The sequence below is a fragment of the Pteronotus mesoamericanus genome, unplaced genomic scaffold (genome assembly GCF_021234165.1).
Source record: "Pteronotus mesoamericanus isolate MK-2021 breed Mesoamerican mustached bat unplaced genomic scaffold, CSHL_Meso_final contig_438, whole genome shotgun sequence".
NCBI classification, from domain to species: Eukaryota; Metazoa; Chordata; class Mammalia; order Chiroptera; family Mormoopidae; genus Pteronotus; species Pteronotus mesoamericanus.
Genome location: NW_026555165.1, coordinates 1,565,885 through 1,579,007, shown reverse-complemented (window position 1 = coordinate 1,579,007; position 13,123 = coordinate 1,565,885). Strand labels below are relative to the sequence as shown.

The following is a 13,123-nucleotide window of genomic DNA, read 5'->3' as shown; positions in this document are numbered from 1 at the left end:
TTGAAATGGAACCCTCGGAATTCCCAGGGCTTCTACGAAAGCCTGAAATTTGAGAGTGGGTGGAGAGAAACCTATCTGGCTCTAAATGCCTGCCTGTTCTTCTCCTGGCTTAATTTCCTTCCCCTCCTTCATTCTGTCCTCCAGTCTCCTCAGCCTTTTCACTACAGCTCAGAAAATCTTAGGCAGCTTGGAGCTGCAGTCTCCTCATTTCCCAACAGCAGGTAGAAACTCTGTCACTTTTAGCTCTTTATAGAGGTCTAAGCCAGAGAACCTTCAGGACGGTGTTCTTAGTGCCCAGAGGCCTTGGGGCTTTGATTGTTACTTCCTCACTGTCTGCAGCCCTGGCTCAGTAGGCAATGTTGGGGTTCCTGGGACCCGGGCAGAGGGGGAGGTAACCGCTCCAGGGCTTCCGGAGGAGGCTCTCCGTGGGGCTGCTGCTGCTCTTCAGCTGGATGGCCCTTGCCCAGCCCACCGCAGTCCCAGGGACAGCATTCTCCTCCATACCCCCACCCTCTTCAGGGCCCTGCTCTCTGGGAAGCTGGTTTGGGAGGAAGGGAGCCTGCCCTTCTGATGACGGCCGATCCCTTTCACTCTCCCGAAGGCATGGAGTAGGCTGTGGGCAGTCCGTGTTTGCCCGTCTCCAGCCCCCTTGCCCCTCAGTATTGCCCCTCCAGTATTGGCTCAGCACCCTCACTTGTGCCAAACCACCCAGGATGCCACAGCAATGGCCACCACTGCTACTACCCTGGTTTCCTCTGTCCTCAGCTCTCTGATCCTCTGAAGGAAGCCTCCTGCTGCCACCTGCAGGCTGCAGGGGGCACCTGATGCACCCGGGCTGAATTTGAGGCCCTACACCTGGTCAACCTGTCTGCTCTTCAGCCTCAGCCCATCCGCAGGTGAGAACTCCCGCCCCGAAGCCGTGGGAACACCGCCAGGGAGTTCCAGGGTCTGGGGCTCTGTTCCTAAATTCCGGGGTGGGAGGCTTGTAGCTTACACACTAGTGGAGAGACAGACCTCAGACAGGAAGTCAACTCCATACATGATTACAAACAGTTCAGTGAAGGGAAAATTCGAGGGGGCGCGAAAGTGGGTAGCAGGGAGCCCTGCGTTCGTTGAGGGGCAAGGGCCAAGACTGACAGGATTTTGTACTTCGTGGATCACACACAGTATAATCGGGGTTTGCAATCCCGAATCTTTCCATGGATGGCTTAAGGGTGCCTGTGAGCCCCCTGAATTCGTGTTTACAGATTCTGCATTTATCCGGGGAGGGGGCGTGAGCTTCCTCTGGACTCTCGGGTGCTCTGTTACCCACAGGCCGCACTGGCGGGGACCAGCATCCCGATACTGCCCTCTCTCCCCCAGAGGCCCGGCCCGCGCAGAGCCTTGGGCCTCTTGCAGGGGGGCTGCTCGCAGCCTTGCGGCTGGCAGACCTCCTGCACTTCCGCCGCTGGTCTTCGGGGGGCGCGCCCCCTGCAGGTCGCGGTGGGAACAGACGAGGCGCGCCCGGGCCCCTCCGCGCCCGCAGGCGGCTGAGCGCCCCGCCCCTTCCCGATCACGCACGCTCGGGCCCCGCCCTGCTCGCCGGTCTCCTACGCAGGCTTGGGGCGGGGCGGCCGAAGGCGGATTTCGGAGCCAGGACTCAGCCCTCCTCGGAGATTTTTTCCTGCGCGCGCCCGGACGCCCCCTCCGCGATGACTGTGAGTGCTCCAGGGACTGACCCCCAACTCCTGTCCACCATCTCTGGGGTGCGTACCTACCTCCCCACCCCCGGCACTATCGGCACTCCGCACCTGCTCTGACCATCCCCAGCCTTCTCCCCCAGTCGCGGGCCAACAAGGGGCTCGTCCGCGACCCCCAGCTCTCGGCTCTGCCCAGAGCCCACCTCTGCGTTTCCACCGCTTCCGTTTACAGGCCAGCTCCGTGGAGCAGCTGCGGAAGGATGGCAACGAGCTGTTCAAATGCGGGGACTACGAGGGCGCCCTGGCGGCCTACACTCAGGCTCTGGGACTGGGAGCCACGGCCGAGGACCAGGCCATCCTGCACCGGAACCTGGCCGCCTGCCACCTCAAGCGGGTGAGGGAGCCCCCTGCCCCTGTCCTGCCGGGTGTGGTTTGCGCATCGCGCCACGCGGGGGCCCTGGCTAGACATTGACCTTCTCAGGCCACGCACACCTGTGGGGTGTCTTGGCCCTCCAGGTGGTAGGGGGCCGGGTGATTCTGGAGACCAATCCTGCTGCCCAGTTAGTGCCCTGAGAAGGAGATGAAAAGTCAGTTAGGCTGCTGTTTTTCCTGTTACAGGAAGATTACAACAAAGCAGAAGCTGAAGCGTCCAAAGGTAGGGCAAGTGCCCGGTGTGGAGCTGAGGGGCTTCTGTGGTGGGCAGGATTCTGGGGCCACTGCACCATCACACTCTCCTTCCCCCCCGAAACACGCCTGCCTTCTTTCCCACTTCCTCGGGCATTTCCTTTTCTGCAGCTGCCTTCACCTTTTCCGAGGCTGAAGTTCTGAGCCCCACATCCGTCCCCCCACCTTCCTCTGGCCCTCAAGATCTTTCCCTACTGCTCTTGCCTGGAGACGGTGGCCGCAAGGGTGCTGACAGAGCTCCCGTTTGTGCTCAGCCATTGAAAAGGACGGTGGGGACGTCAAAGCACTTTACCGGCGGAGCCAAGCCCTGGAGAAGCTGGGCCGCCTCGACCAGGCTGTCCTTGACCTGCAGAGATGTGTGAGCCTGGAGCCCAAGAACAAAGTGTTCCAGGAGGCCCTGCGCAGCATCGGGGGCCAGATTCAGGAGAAGGTATGGGAGTGGCTGAGAGAGCGTGGCAGGGACTGGTGGCAGAGGGACACCAGTAAATGCACCTGGGTCACAGGTGTGCACCCAGGTCTGCAGAGAGGAGGTACTGACGGCACAGGGGCTTTCAGAATGACGTTCCCCCTTACCGGCGGGTCGGGGAAAGCAAACTGAAACAACAGCAAGGTGCTGTTTTTGTCGGTGGGGGTCTGTTTGGCAAACACCTAAAGGGTGTACACTTTGCTGGAAAGAGAGGGGCAGGCACTTGAGTGGTGAGGTGGTGGGCGTGGGCCTGCTCACGGCTGTGGGAGAGCTGTGAGCTGGTGCAGCTAATTAGGAGCGCGTTTCCGCGTAGCTCTTAAAGCTGTAAATGGGCACGTCCTGTGATCAGGCATGTTTACATGTCTCCCCTAGAGAGGAGCCTTGCCCATGTGCACAAGCGGGCATGCGTGTTTATTTCAGTTCTGTTTATCTGAATGGAAAATTGAAGCCTCAGTGCCCAGCCGTGGGAGAACAGCTGAGTAAACTGGGGAGCGTCCTTGCTACAGGCTCCTCCGTTGTAGTTACCGAGACGAGGTAGACCCACGTGCACAGACATGGAAAGCTGAGACTTGTTAATTGAAAAACAGTACCATATAGTAATACATACAGTATGGTGTCATTTACATGAAAATGATTGCCTTACATACACACCCGAGACAGCACTGTATTTTTTCTGTGCAAACACTTGGGTATGTAAATACAAAGAAAAATAATTTAAAAGACACGTATCAAAATGATAACAGCGTGACCCCTGGGGAAAGGAATTAAATTAGGAGAAAAGAATTTGAACGCCATCGTGAACTATAACTGAATTCAAATTAACTAGATCTTTTGGTCTTAAAATGCTGACACAACAGAAGCAAGTAATACGATGGCATATGCCTCATTGCAAGGTTGAGACCCAGAAAAGGAGACTGTTCCTGTCAGGGCCAGCTCTGTTCGATTAGCAGGGTCTGCCCAGAGCCCTGTGCGGGAAGGATGAGGGAGTGGGTTGCTGGGCCTGGTTAGTCCTGTCTGTCGTGGATGCAGGAGCAGGGAGGGTGCAGCACGTGTGAGGCCTGTGCCCCGGCCCGTGCCCAGCACCGTGCTGAGGGAGAGGGCCTGGGACGACCTTGGTTATTCAGATCAGTTTTGAATACTCGACCTACGGGCAGTGTGAGCAGCTGCCTCATGACCCGCAGGCCCCCTTGCCGGATGTGGGGATGCTGCCACAACACAGATGGCACCACGGGGAGTGGGGAGCCTTTGGCTACCAGATGCCTCCCCTTCTGAACGGCACTGCCTTCAGCATGGGCGCCGCCCCTGCTGTCCAAGCGGGAAGTTGCTCAGAGAGGAAAATAGCCTCGGGAAGTTAGGGAGAAGCGGCCAGGCGAGTCTCCTCCTGCCCACGGTAGCTTGGTGCAGGGCCTGCACCCAGACATCCTTGCTGTGCCTCTCAAAGACCGGAGCCAGGCCCTGGGAGGAGCTGCAGAGAACAAAGAGGGAATGTGCCGTCTCTGGCCAAAGCGGGGATTTGTTCTACGCTTTGTTGGTTTGTCATAGGTACGATACATGTCTTCGACGGATGCCAAGGTGGAACAGATGTTCCAGATCCTGTTGGACCCACAGGAGAAAGGCACTGAGAAGAAGCAGAAGGTGAGGGGCCTGGACAGAACGAGAGCTTAGCTTCCGTAGAGCTGCCCGCCCATAGTGCCCTGCCAGTGCCCTGCCTGTGCCCTGCTGATGTTGGCCCCAGAAGCCCCCGTGGACCCGGTCTGCTGCGTGTCGCTCATCAGATCATGCACCTGGGGTCACAGAGCCTGGGTGGGAGCCTGGAGGGCCCTGGGGCCCAAGCGTGAGCCAAGGAGAGGGAACCAGTGTTCATGGGGTTCCTGCTGGCCAGGCCCCGCGCCAGGAGCTGAGTGTTCAGACGTGACTGAGTCACTGACCCTGCCCTTCAGGCTGCCAGGGACTTGGGACCCCGTGTTCCCTAACCATCAGCCCTGAGAGTGGGCTTTCACCTCTACTTAAAAAGAAGGACACTGCAGTTTAGCGTTCAATTTGCAGCCAAGGTCGCTCAGCTGAGCCAGAGTGGCTCAGGGCTTCCTGCCTGTGCAGCCCTGTGTGTGTGTGGTGTCCACATTACCCTGCAGTTCCTTTGACGCAGGCTTCTCAGAACCTGGTGGTGCTGGCCCGGGAGGAGGCTGGGGCTGAGAAGATCTTCCGGAACAATGGGGTCCAGCTCTTGCAGCGCCTGCTGGACACAGGCGAGACCGACCTGATGCTGGCGGCGCTGCGCACGCTGGTCGGCATCTGCTCTGAGCACCAGTCCCGGGTAGGTGGGCCGCAGTGCGTCCATCCGTCCCTCCCTCCACTTGTCCATGCACCTCTCATCTTACTCCAGAGAGTAGAAGGAAGCACATAATAGGAGAGGAAAAAGTGAAGTGGTTCGGACACCACCCACGGGATTTGGGATGAACCAGGGCCAAGAAAGGGCAAAGCCATCCGCTGACAACTGAGCACTTGTTTTGGCGGGGTGGCTTCCGAGTGCGACCTCCCGCAGCTGCTCACGGGGAGGCCTGCTTCCTGACTCACTCTCAGTCCGTGCGCTCATGGCAGGCGTGCTGCAGGGAGCAGGGCGCCTGTCCTTCCCTGGCTCCCACAGGCGTTTTGATGTGGCCAGTGGTGTCACCGCAGCATCTGTGCCATCGAGACACAGATACGAATGGCTTGATGCTAAGATGGCCCTCAGGCTAGACTGTGGTGCCCAGCAGAGATGCTTCAGCAGGAACAACCCAGCCCTGGCTGCTGTGGGGAAGTCCGTGCCCCAGCGCTCACCTGAGCTGGCTGGCCCCGGGGACAGGGGCTTGACCCTTGGCTGCTTTCAGAGGAGCCCAACCAGAGGCTCAGTCCCCCTCTCCCCCCCCCCAGACAGTGGCAGCCCTGAGTGTGCTGGGAACTCGGAGACTGGTCTCCGTCCTGGGCGTGGAAAACCAGGCCGTGTCGCTGGCTGCCTGTCACCTGCTGCAGGTGATGTTCGATGCCCTCAAGGAAGGTGTCAAGAAAGGCTTCCGAGGCAAAGAAGGAGCACTCGTCGTGGGTGAGTGGATGAGGTCTGGGGCCCCTGGGTGGCACTGTCCTGGGTGGGAGGGGGCGGGGCCAGCCAAGGACAAGACTCGCAGGCGCAGGCTTTTCAGGAATAAGGTTTGGTGACAGCGTTTTACTCCAGCTCCTAAGCTGTGGGGAAGCTGGAGCCCAGCCCAGAGCTCAGGGTGCAGATGCCCCTCCCAGTGTCTCTCTGGCCTCTTGGGCAAGTTCAAAGGTCAGACGGGGCTGGGTCACTGTGGAGCCTACTAATGTCGTCTTGTTGCCAGATCCCGCCCGGGAGCTGAAGGTCCTCATCAGTAACCTCTTGGAGCTGCTGACCGAGGTGGGGGTCTCGGGCCAAGGCCGAGACAACGCCCTGACTCTCTTGATTAAAGTGGTGCCCCGGAAGTCTTTGAAGGACCCCAACAACAGCCTCACCCTCTGGGTCATTGATCAAGGTAGGGACAGTGCTTTAGAAAGAGAAAGAGACTGGGCGTACGTGTTGCATCTTGCTTGGGGGGCTGGGCCCACTCATCCCCAGGGGCGGTTGGGTCCGTCTAGCGCTCATACCGGGACCCCTCGGTGTGGACATGTGCATGTGCCTGCGTGTGGAGCAGGTCAGCGGGAGGCTGGGTCCGCTTTCCATACCTGATGGTGTGCAGTGAGTGAGTATTGCTTCTGTTCGCAGGGAAAAATAGTAAAGTGTAACATAGGGGTTCACACTGGTCTTTCCCCCTAAAGGGTAAGGGAGGAAGGCGTGGCCAAAGCCCCCGTGTGGGCACCTACTGGGTGCTCACCTTCCTGTGTCACCGCAGTAATCCTGTGATGTGGGGGTGGTATTTTCCCCTGTTTTACACACATGAGGCACCTCAAAGCCCCAGAGCATTTGGTCCCACGAGCGGGGCCTCACGCAGACCTCCGTTGGCCATGGGTCAGCAGCCAGACCCCGAGCCCGCCCTGCCCGCCACTGTCTGCGCCCGGTGGCCTTTCCAGCGTGGTCCTGCTCTCCTGGGGGCTACCAGAAACCTCTGCCCTCGGCCTGTCGGGGCCAGACTTGGTGTTTTGCTTCTAAGTAGGGTGTCTTTTTCAGGTTTGAAAAAGATCCTGGAGGTGGGGGGCTCCCTGCAGGAGCCTCCCGGGGAGCTCACAGTGACAGCAAATAGCCGCATGAGCGCCTCCACCCTCCTCAGCAAGCTCTTCGATGACCTCAAGTGTGACGCCGAGAGGGAGAACTTCCACCGCCTCTGCGAAAACCACATCAGGCACGTGGGCCGGCCCGTCCGCTGCCAGCTCCCGGGTCGGGGGGGTGGGTGGTGGGAGGACCCTGCAGGGCCCGGCGCCCCCGCCCACCCCTCTTCCCACAGTGCCCTCCCCAGGGGCCCTCTGTCCCAGTTCTCAGTGGCGCCCCATCCAGCCCAGGCTCTGCACGGAGCGCTGGCTGTGTCTCTGAGCGTAGCAGTGTGGCTTGCCTGTCGTCTGGTGACAGCCCAACTCGTGAGGCGTTTCCAGCCGGGAGGGTGCGGGTGACAAATTATGAAATGAGAAGGATGATTTCCAACCTTATTAAGTGCAAAATGGGGCACACGGGGTGGTGTGTCGTCGGGAGGCTCGGAGGAAAGCCGAGGGCAGGGACGGCGTCCGGGAAACGGCCTTGGCGTTCCCTGGGCCGCTGTTCCTGCCTGGGGAGGCAGGTGCCTGGCCGTGGGCAGGGAGGAGGGTCCCTTTGTGCTGGCCTTGGTGTGACAGCTGTCACCCTGTGCTCCTCAGGAGCTGGTTTGAGGGCCACGGCCTGACCGGGAAGCTGCGGGCCATCCAGACGGTGTCCTGCCTCCTGCAGGGCCCGTGTGACGCCGGCAACCGGGCCCTGGAGCTGAGCGGCGTCATGGAGAGCGTGATCGCCCTGTGTGCCTCCGAGCGGGAGGAGGAGCAGCTGGTGGCCGTGGAGGCGCTGATCCACGCGGCCGGCAAGGCCAAGCGGGCCTCCTTCATCACAGCCAATGGTGTGTCGCTGCTGAAGGACTTGTACAAGCGCAGCGAGAAGGACAGCATCCGCATCCGGGCGCTGGTGGTGAGCTGGGTGGGCTGAGGCCGGGCGCACCAGGGACCCGGGCCGGCTGGTGTCCGCCCCAGCACATGCTGCCAGGGGTGGGGCCCTGTCAGGGTCAAGTCAGAGAGGGGAGCCCCGTCCGGAGAGGACACCCGAGAACGCAGGCTGCACTCACCACCCCCTGGAGGTGCTGGGAGAAGCTCCAGGAGGAGGTGATGCATTTGGAGGACAGGCTGGGACAGGCTGGTCAGAAGGGCCTTAGGGAAAGGCAGGGCCCGCAGGCGGCTGCAGGAGCTGGAGGTGGGGGTCCGTCTGGCCTGCGTGAGCCTCTTGGGGGGACTGGTCCGCCCCCTGGGGCACTTGGTCCTGGGCTTCTTCATCCCTTAAGGATCTTGGCCTCGGCCGAGGCACCTGTCTTGTCCCTGCACACGGCCTAGTTCCACCTATGAAGAGTCTTATTATTTTTTGACATGCAAAGGGACAGCAAATCCCAGGACAGCACAGTGGTCCGTGTGCCAGCAGTCTCTTTAACTCCGTGCTGTGTCATGTGGCCACCCCAGTGTTACATTTTGCTACAAATGTGCCATGCGGCAGCCTGGAAGAGCGCCAGGGAGGGAGCCCACACCAGGTGTGCAGCCCGGCTCTGCCTCATCCCCAGTGGCCAACCGCTGGCTCTTGCTGTTGCTTCCAGGGACTCTGCAAGCTCGGCTCAGCCGGAGGGACCGACTTCAGTATGAAGCAGTTTGCTGAGGGTTCGACTCTCAAACTGGCCAAGCAGTGTCGGAAGTGAGTTGCTGGCGTTGCCCCGGCTCCCTGCCTCTTGGCTTGACCTCAGGAAAGTAGGGTCCAGAGCGGGGCGGGGTCTCCCCACTGCCCCTTTCTCCCCCAGGCAGACCCTCCTGGTTCTGTCACGCGAATGGGTTCCCTGTTTAGAGTGGATCAAGTACCTGGCGTTCCTCCTTGGCCCTGGCCTGCCCCTTCTCGGCCCCACCTGAGGGCTGTCTGCTCCCCTCCTTGTCCCCAGGTGGCTGTGCAATGACCAGATCGATGCGGGCACTCGGCGCTGGGCAGTGGAGGGCCTGGCCTATCTCACCTTTGATGCCGACGTGAAGGAGGAGTTCGTGGAGGATGAGGCCGCCCTGAAGGCTCTGTTCCAGCTCAGCCAGGTATCTCCACGGGTGTGCAGCCGACTAGAGCCCCCCAGCTTCCCTGGCAGGCCCTGGCCAACAGCGTTCAGGCCCCAGGGAGGGAGGGCTGGTAGCCTGAGTGGCCACATTGTGTGACGCGGACATACTGGCCCACACCAGTAGTGTCGGAAAGGGCAATCCCTCTGGAGGAGTTGGGGGTCAAGTGTCTGAGCTCTTGAAGTTTGGGGCCAGCCTGGGGACTGGGGGTGTTCCCAGACACATCCGGTGCATAGGAGGCCCAGCCAAGGGCAGAACTGGGGGCCGGGCCCAGGTTGCATTGATTTCAGTGCTGCTGTGCCCATCTTTGCCCCCGGCAGTCCGAGGAGAGGTCGGTGCTCTTTGCGGTGGCCTCAGCGCTGGTGAACTGCACCAACAGCTACGACTATGAGGAGCCCGACCCCAAGATGGTGGAGCTGGCCAAGTACGCCAAGCAGCACGTGCCCGAGCAGCACCCCAAGGTGAGGGGCTTGGGCGTTTCCGTATCATGGTGGCCCGTTGATCTTGGGCATCCAGTAGGCAGGTCTTTCCTTCCCTTTGTTTTCATGTTTATCATTTTGTGCTGTGAGGGGTCCCCTTTCCCTGTCTAGTGAGCTAAGCTGCCTCCTTCCCTAGGACAAACCGAGTTTCGTGCGGGCGCGGGTAAAGAAACTGCTGGCAGCGGGCGTGGTGTCAGCCATGACCTGCATGGTGAAGACCGAGAGCCCCGTGCTGACAAGTTCCTGCAGAGAGCTGCTGTCCAGGTGAGCCCGCGTCCCAGCCGAGGGAGCAGGTCCCGGTGCTGTGGGCCTCGTGGAGCAGGGGCTGCACGTGGCTGCCTTCCTTTCCTGCGCCCAGAAGTGGAATGGCTGCCACCAGAGCCCCGGGCCCACCCACCGCCCCCGCCTTCTCCCCACAGGGTCTTCCTGGCTTTGGTGGAAGAGGTGGAGGACCGCGGCACTGTGGTCGCTCAGGGAGGCGGCAAGGTGAGCTGGGTTACACTCCTTCTCCGTCTCTGAAGCACAGCTTGGGGGCTAGATGTGGAACGGAAAAGCACTCTTCGTGGCCAGGAAGGTTGTCTTCCTGCTGCGTGAGTGGTGCTGAGCGGGGCGGGTTCCTCCTGTTCAGGTTGCGTTTTCCTCCTCTCCTTGTGTCTTTGACCTCTGTAGCCCGGTGCCCAGCACAGCCGATGTCTAGCCCTTACATGGTGTTTCAGGAAGTGTTTGGGTAGCTTCATGGGAGACTTCAGAGAGGGAATGAGGGTCCAAAGGTCCGAGTCCCCCGATCTGCAAGTCGGGGGTGAGGAGGTCGGCAAGGGCGGCACGGTCAGGGCCTGGCGGCGTAGGCCTTATGCTCCCGGCACACCCGGATCCCTGAAGGGCTTGTCCCCGCAGGCCCTGCTCCCGCTGGCCCTGGAAGGCACTGACGTGGGGCAGACAAAGGCGGCCCAGGCCCTCGCCAAGCTCACCATCACCTCCAACCCAGAGATGACGTTTCCTGGAGAGCGGGTACGTGGCGTGTCTCCCTGCCCCAGCCCAACCTCTCCTCCACCCTCTTCCTGGGCCCTGAGGGCCTCTGGATGGGGAGGGCAACTTTCTGTCAGGGGTGGACCGCCACCTACAGGGCCGGTGGCGGCTGGGGCCTGCGGCCCTGACAGGCGGGGTGCATGTCACAGATCTATGAGGTGGTCCGGCCCCTCGTCTCCCTCTTGCATCTCAACTGCTCCGGCCTGCAGAACTTCGAGGCGCTCATGGCTCTCACGAACCTGGCAGGCATCAGTGAGAGACTCCGGTAAGATGCCTTGGGAGGTGGGGCCTGGGCGGGGTTTCAGGGTTTAGATTATCCCCAGTGAAGTACTTTACAGCCTGGAAAGCAGTCTTTGGTCATTGCTCTGTTTGAGATCCCTCTTTGTCGTACACCTGGGGGGACAGTTCCATGAGGACAAGGCCCTCGGCCGTTAGAGTGCACGCCCACAGTCAGACTGCCTGGATTTGGATCCTGACTTCTCCGGTTACCAGTGTATAACCTCAAGCCAGTTCCTTAATCTCACCGTGCCTCACTTTCCCCCTCTGTGAAAAGGATTTGTGGCGAGAATTAAGTGAGAAAATACATGTAAAAGCACTTAGTACGAAGGTGCCTGGCTCCCAGCGATGTGCCCAGTCAGTACCTATTAGGGGCCATAACTAAATGGGACTGTGGCTGCGTGAATCACTCCGCAGCCTTGGCGGCCTCTTCTGCAGAGTAGCCACGATAGTCACACCTGCCCCTTCAGCCTGGGCCGGGGGGCGTGAAGTCAGCCAGCCTGCGGGCTGGGTCAGGTAAGCGCTCAGGCGCCGAGCGTCGCGTCACCGCCACCCTCGTCTCCTCACTCCTAGCCCAGGGGGTTTCTGTGGCCCCGTGTCATCCCCCGGGCGTGCCTGGGAGGCCGGAAAGCCCTGCAGTTCACACCTGGCACAGGAGGGTCCTTGGACACTGCCCAGGGCTGGTGGGGGCTGACGGCGCACCACCCCCACCCCTGGCTCCGCAGGCAGAAGATCCTGAAGGAGAAGGCCGTGCCCATGATCGAGGGCTACATGTTTGAGGACCACGAGATGATCCGCCGGGCAGCCACGGAGTGCATGTGCAACCTGGCCATGAGCAAGGAGGTGAGGGTTGATCCAGGCAGTGCCGTGGGCCGGCAGGTTGGGTGGGCCTTGCCCCAGCGGACCTGGCCGCCCTTGTCTGGCCCCAGGTGCAGGACCTCTTTGAAGCCGAGGGCAATGACCGGCTGAAGCTGCTGGTGCTGTACAGCGGGGAGGACGACGAGCTGCTGCGGCGGGCGGCCGCCGGGGGCCTGGCCATGCTCACCTCCATGCGGCCCTCTCTGTGCCACCGCCTCCCCCACGTGGTCAGTGCCTCTTCTCTGGGGGGGGGGGGCGGGGGGGGCGGGCGGTGGGCCGTGGGCCAGGGCAGGCTGGTGTGGCCCCTGCGGGGTTCAGCCTGCGGCCGTGTTCACACCGCCCCGTTTCCTGCAGACCACGCACTGGCTAGAGATCCTGCAGGCTCTGCTGCTCAGCCCCAACCAGGAGCTGCAGCACCGGGGCACCGTGGTGGTGCTGAACATGGTGGAGGCCTCGCGGGAGACCGCCAGCGCCCTGATGGAGAGCGAGGTGCTGGAGATCCTGTCGGTGCTGGCCAAGGGCGAGGAGGGCCCTGTCAGGAGGGCGGCGGCCGCCTGCCTGGGGAAAGCGGTGGAATACGGGCTCATCAAGCCCAACCGGGACGGAGAGTGAGGGGCTGTCGCACGCACGCGGCGCGTCGCAGCTCGGGATGAGGAGCGCGGGCTGGGCTGTCAGGGGTGGGGCTGCCGCGCTGGCCTGGCCTCCGCTGCTGCCCTTTGATGTCCTGTGTCCCGAGCCGGGGGTCACGCTCACCACAGGCCTGCTCCGCCAGCGCTGCCTGCAGCCGCACGCTCCAGGGCTCTGCCCGCGCCACTGCAGACGGCGGGGAGTGGGGGGCGCCCCTCACGCAGCCCAGGCGGGGAAGGGCACGTCCAGCAGCCGCACCAGCAGCGAGCGTCACCCGAGCCTGCTAGCGGCACCGCTCCCGACCCTGTAATAATAAAGTGTGTGGAACTCAGCTGTGTGCCCCGTCCGTGGCCTGCAGGAAGGCTGGCCGTGGGTCAGCCCCGGGAGCGGGAGCCGGCCCCCGCGCACAGCGGCGCCGCCTCTGCCGAGGACTCCCGCGGACTCCCCGCGTCGGGCAGTGTCGCTGCTCAGTCCCTTTGGAGGCTCAGGGGTTAAGCCTAGGAAGCTAATCGTGCGGTTTGGGGTACAGACTCCTAGATGCTGGCCCCTCAGTACTGTGTATTGAACGTCTCAGTGACCACTCGGGCGGCGCTGCGACTCGGGGTGGGTGTGTCACCGGGCCAGCGGCTCCTCGGTACCTACGCCGCGTGGGGAGCGAAGCCTGGGGTGACCCGACTTCCCGCTTCCGCTGGGCGGGCCGAGCCAGCTCCCGGAACTCGTTGGCTGGAAGG

The 13,123-nt window shown here is 61.8% G+C and overlaps 1 protein-coding gene across 5 annotated transcripts; it reads left to right on the top strand.

The window, feature by feature from the left end:
• Positions 1 to 1,595: 1,595 nt before the first annotated feature.
• Positions 1,596 to 12,681, top strand: UNC45A (unc-45 myosin chaperone A). 5 transcript variants are annotated; one of them, XM_054577609.1, is made up of 20 exons: positions 1,596 to 1,697; positions 1,912 to 2,073; positions 2,298 to 2,334; positions 2,618 to 2,793; positions 4,372 to 4,464; positions 4,976 to 5,143; positions 5,740 to 5,908; positions 6,183 to 6,353; positions 6,986 to 7,157; positions 7,663 to 7,963; positions 8,634 to 8,728; positions 8,967 to 9,120; positions 9,447 to 9,587; positions 9,742 to 9,869; positions 10,025 to 10,091; positions 10,500 to 10,613; positions 10,781 to 10,896; positions 11,633 to 11,750; positions 11,837 to 11,992; positions 12,120 to 12,681. In XM_054577609.1, exons 1-20 carry the CDS (start codon positions 1,692 to 1,694, stop codon positions 12,375 to 12,377), a joined length of 2,802 nt encoding a protein of 933 aa, XP_054433584.1. In that variant the 5' UTR covers positions 1,596 to 1,691; the 3' UTR covers positions 12,378 to 12,681. The 5 variants fall into 5 exon arrangements, with proteins under 5 accessions (XP_054433584.1, XP_054433583.1, XP_054433582.1 ...); XM_054577608.1 differs by having other exon boundaries at positions 1,622 to 1,745; positions 8,967 to 9,108; XM_054577607.1 differs by having other exon boundaries at positions 1,622 to 1,745.
• The last annotated feature ends 442 nt before the right edge of the window (positions 12,682 to 13,123 follow it).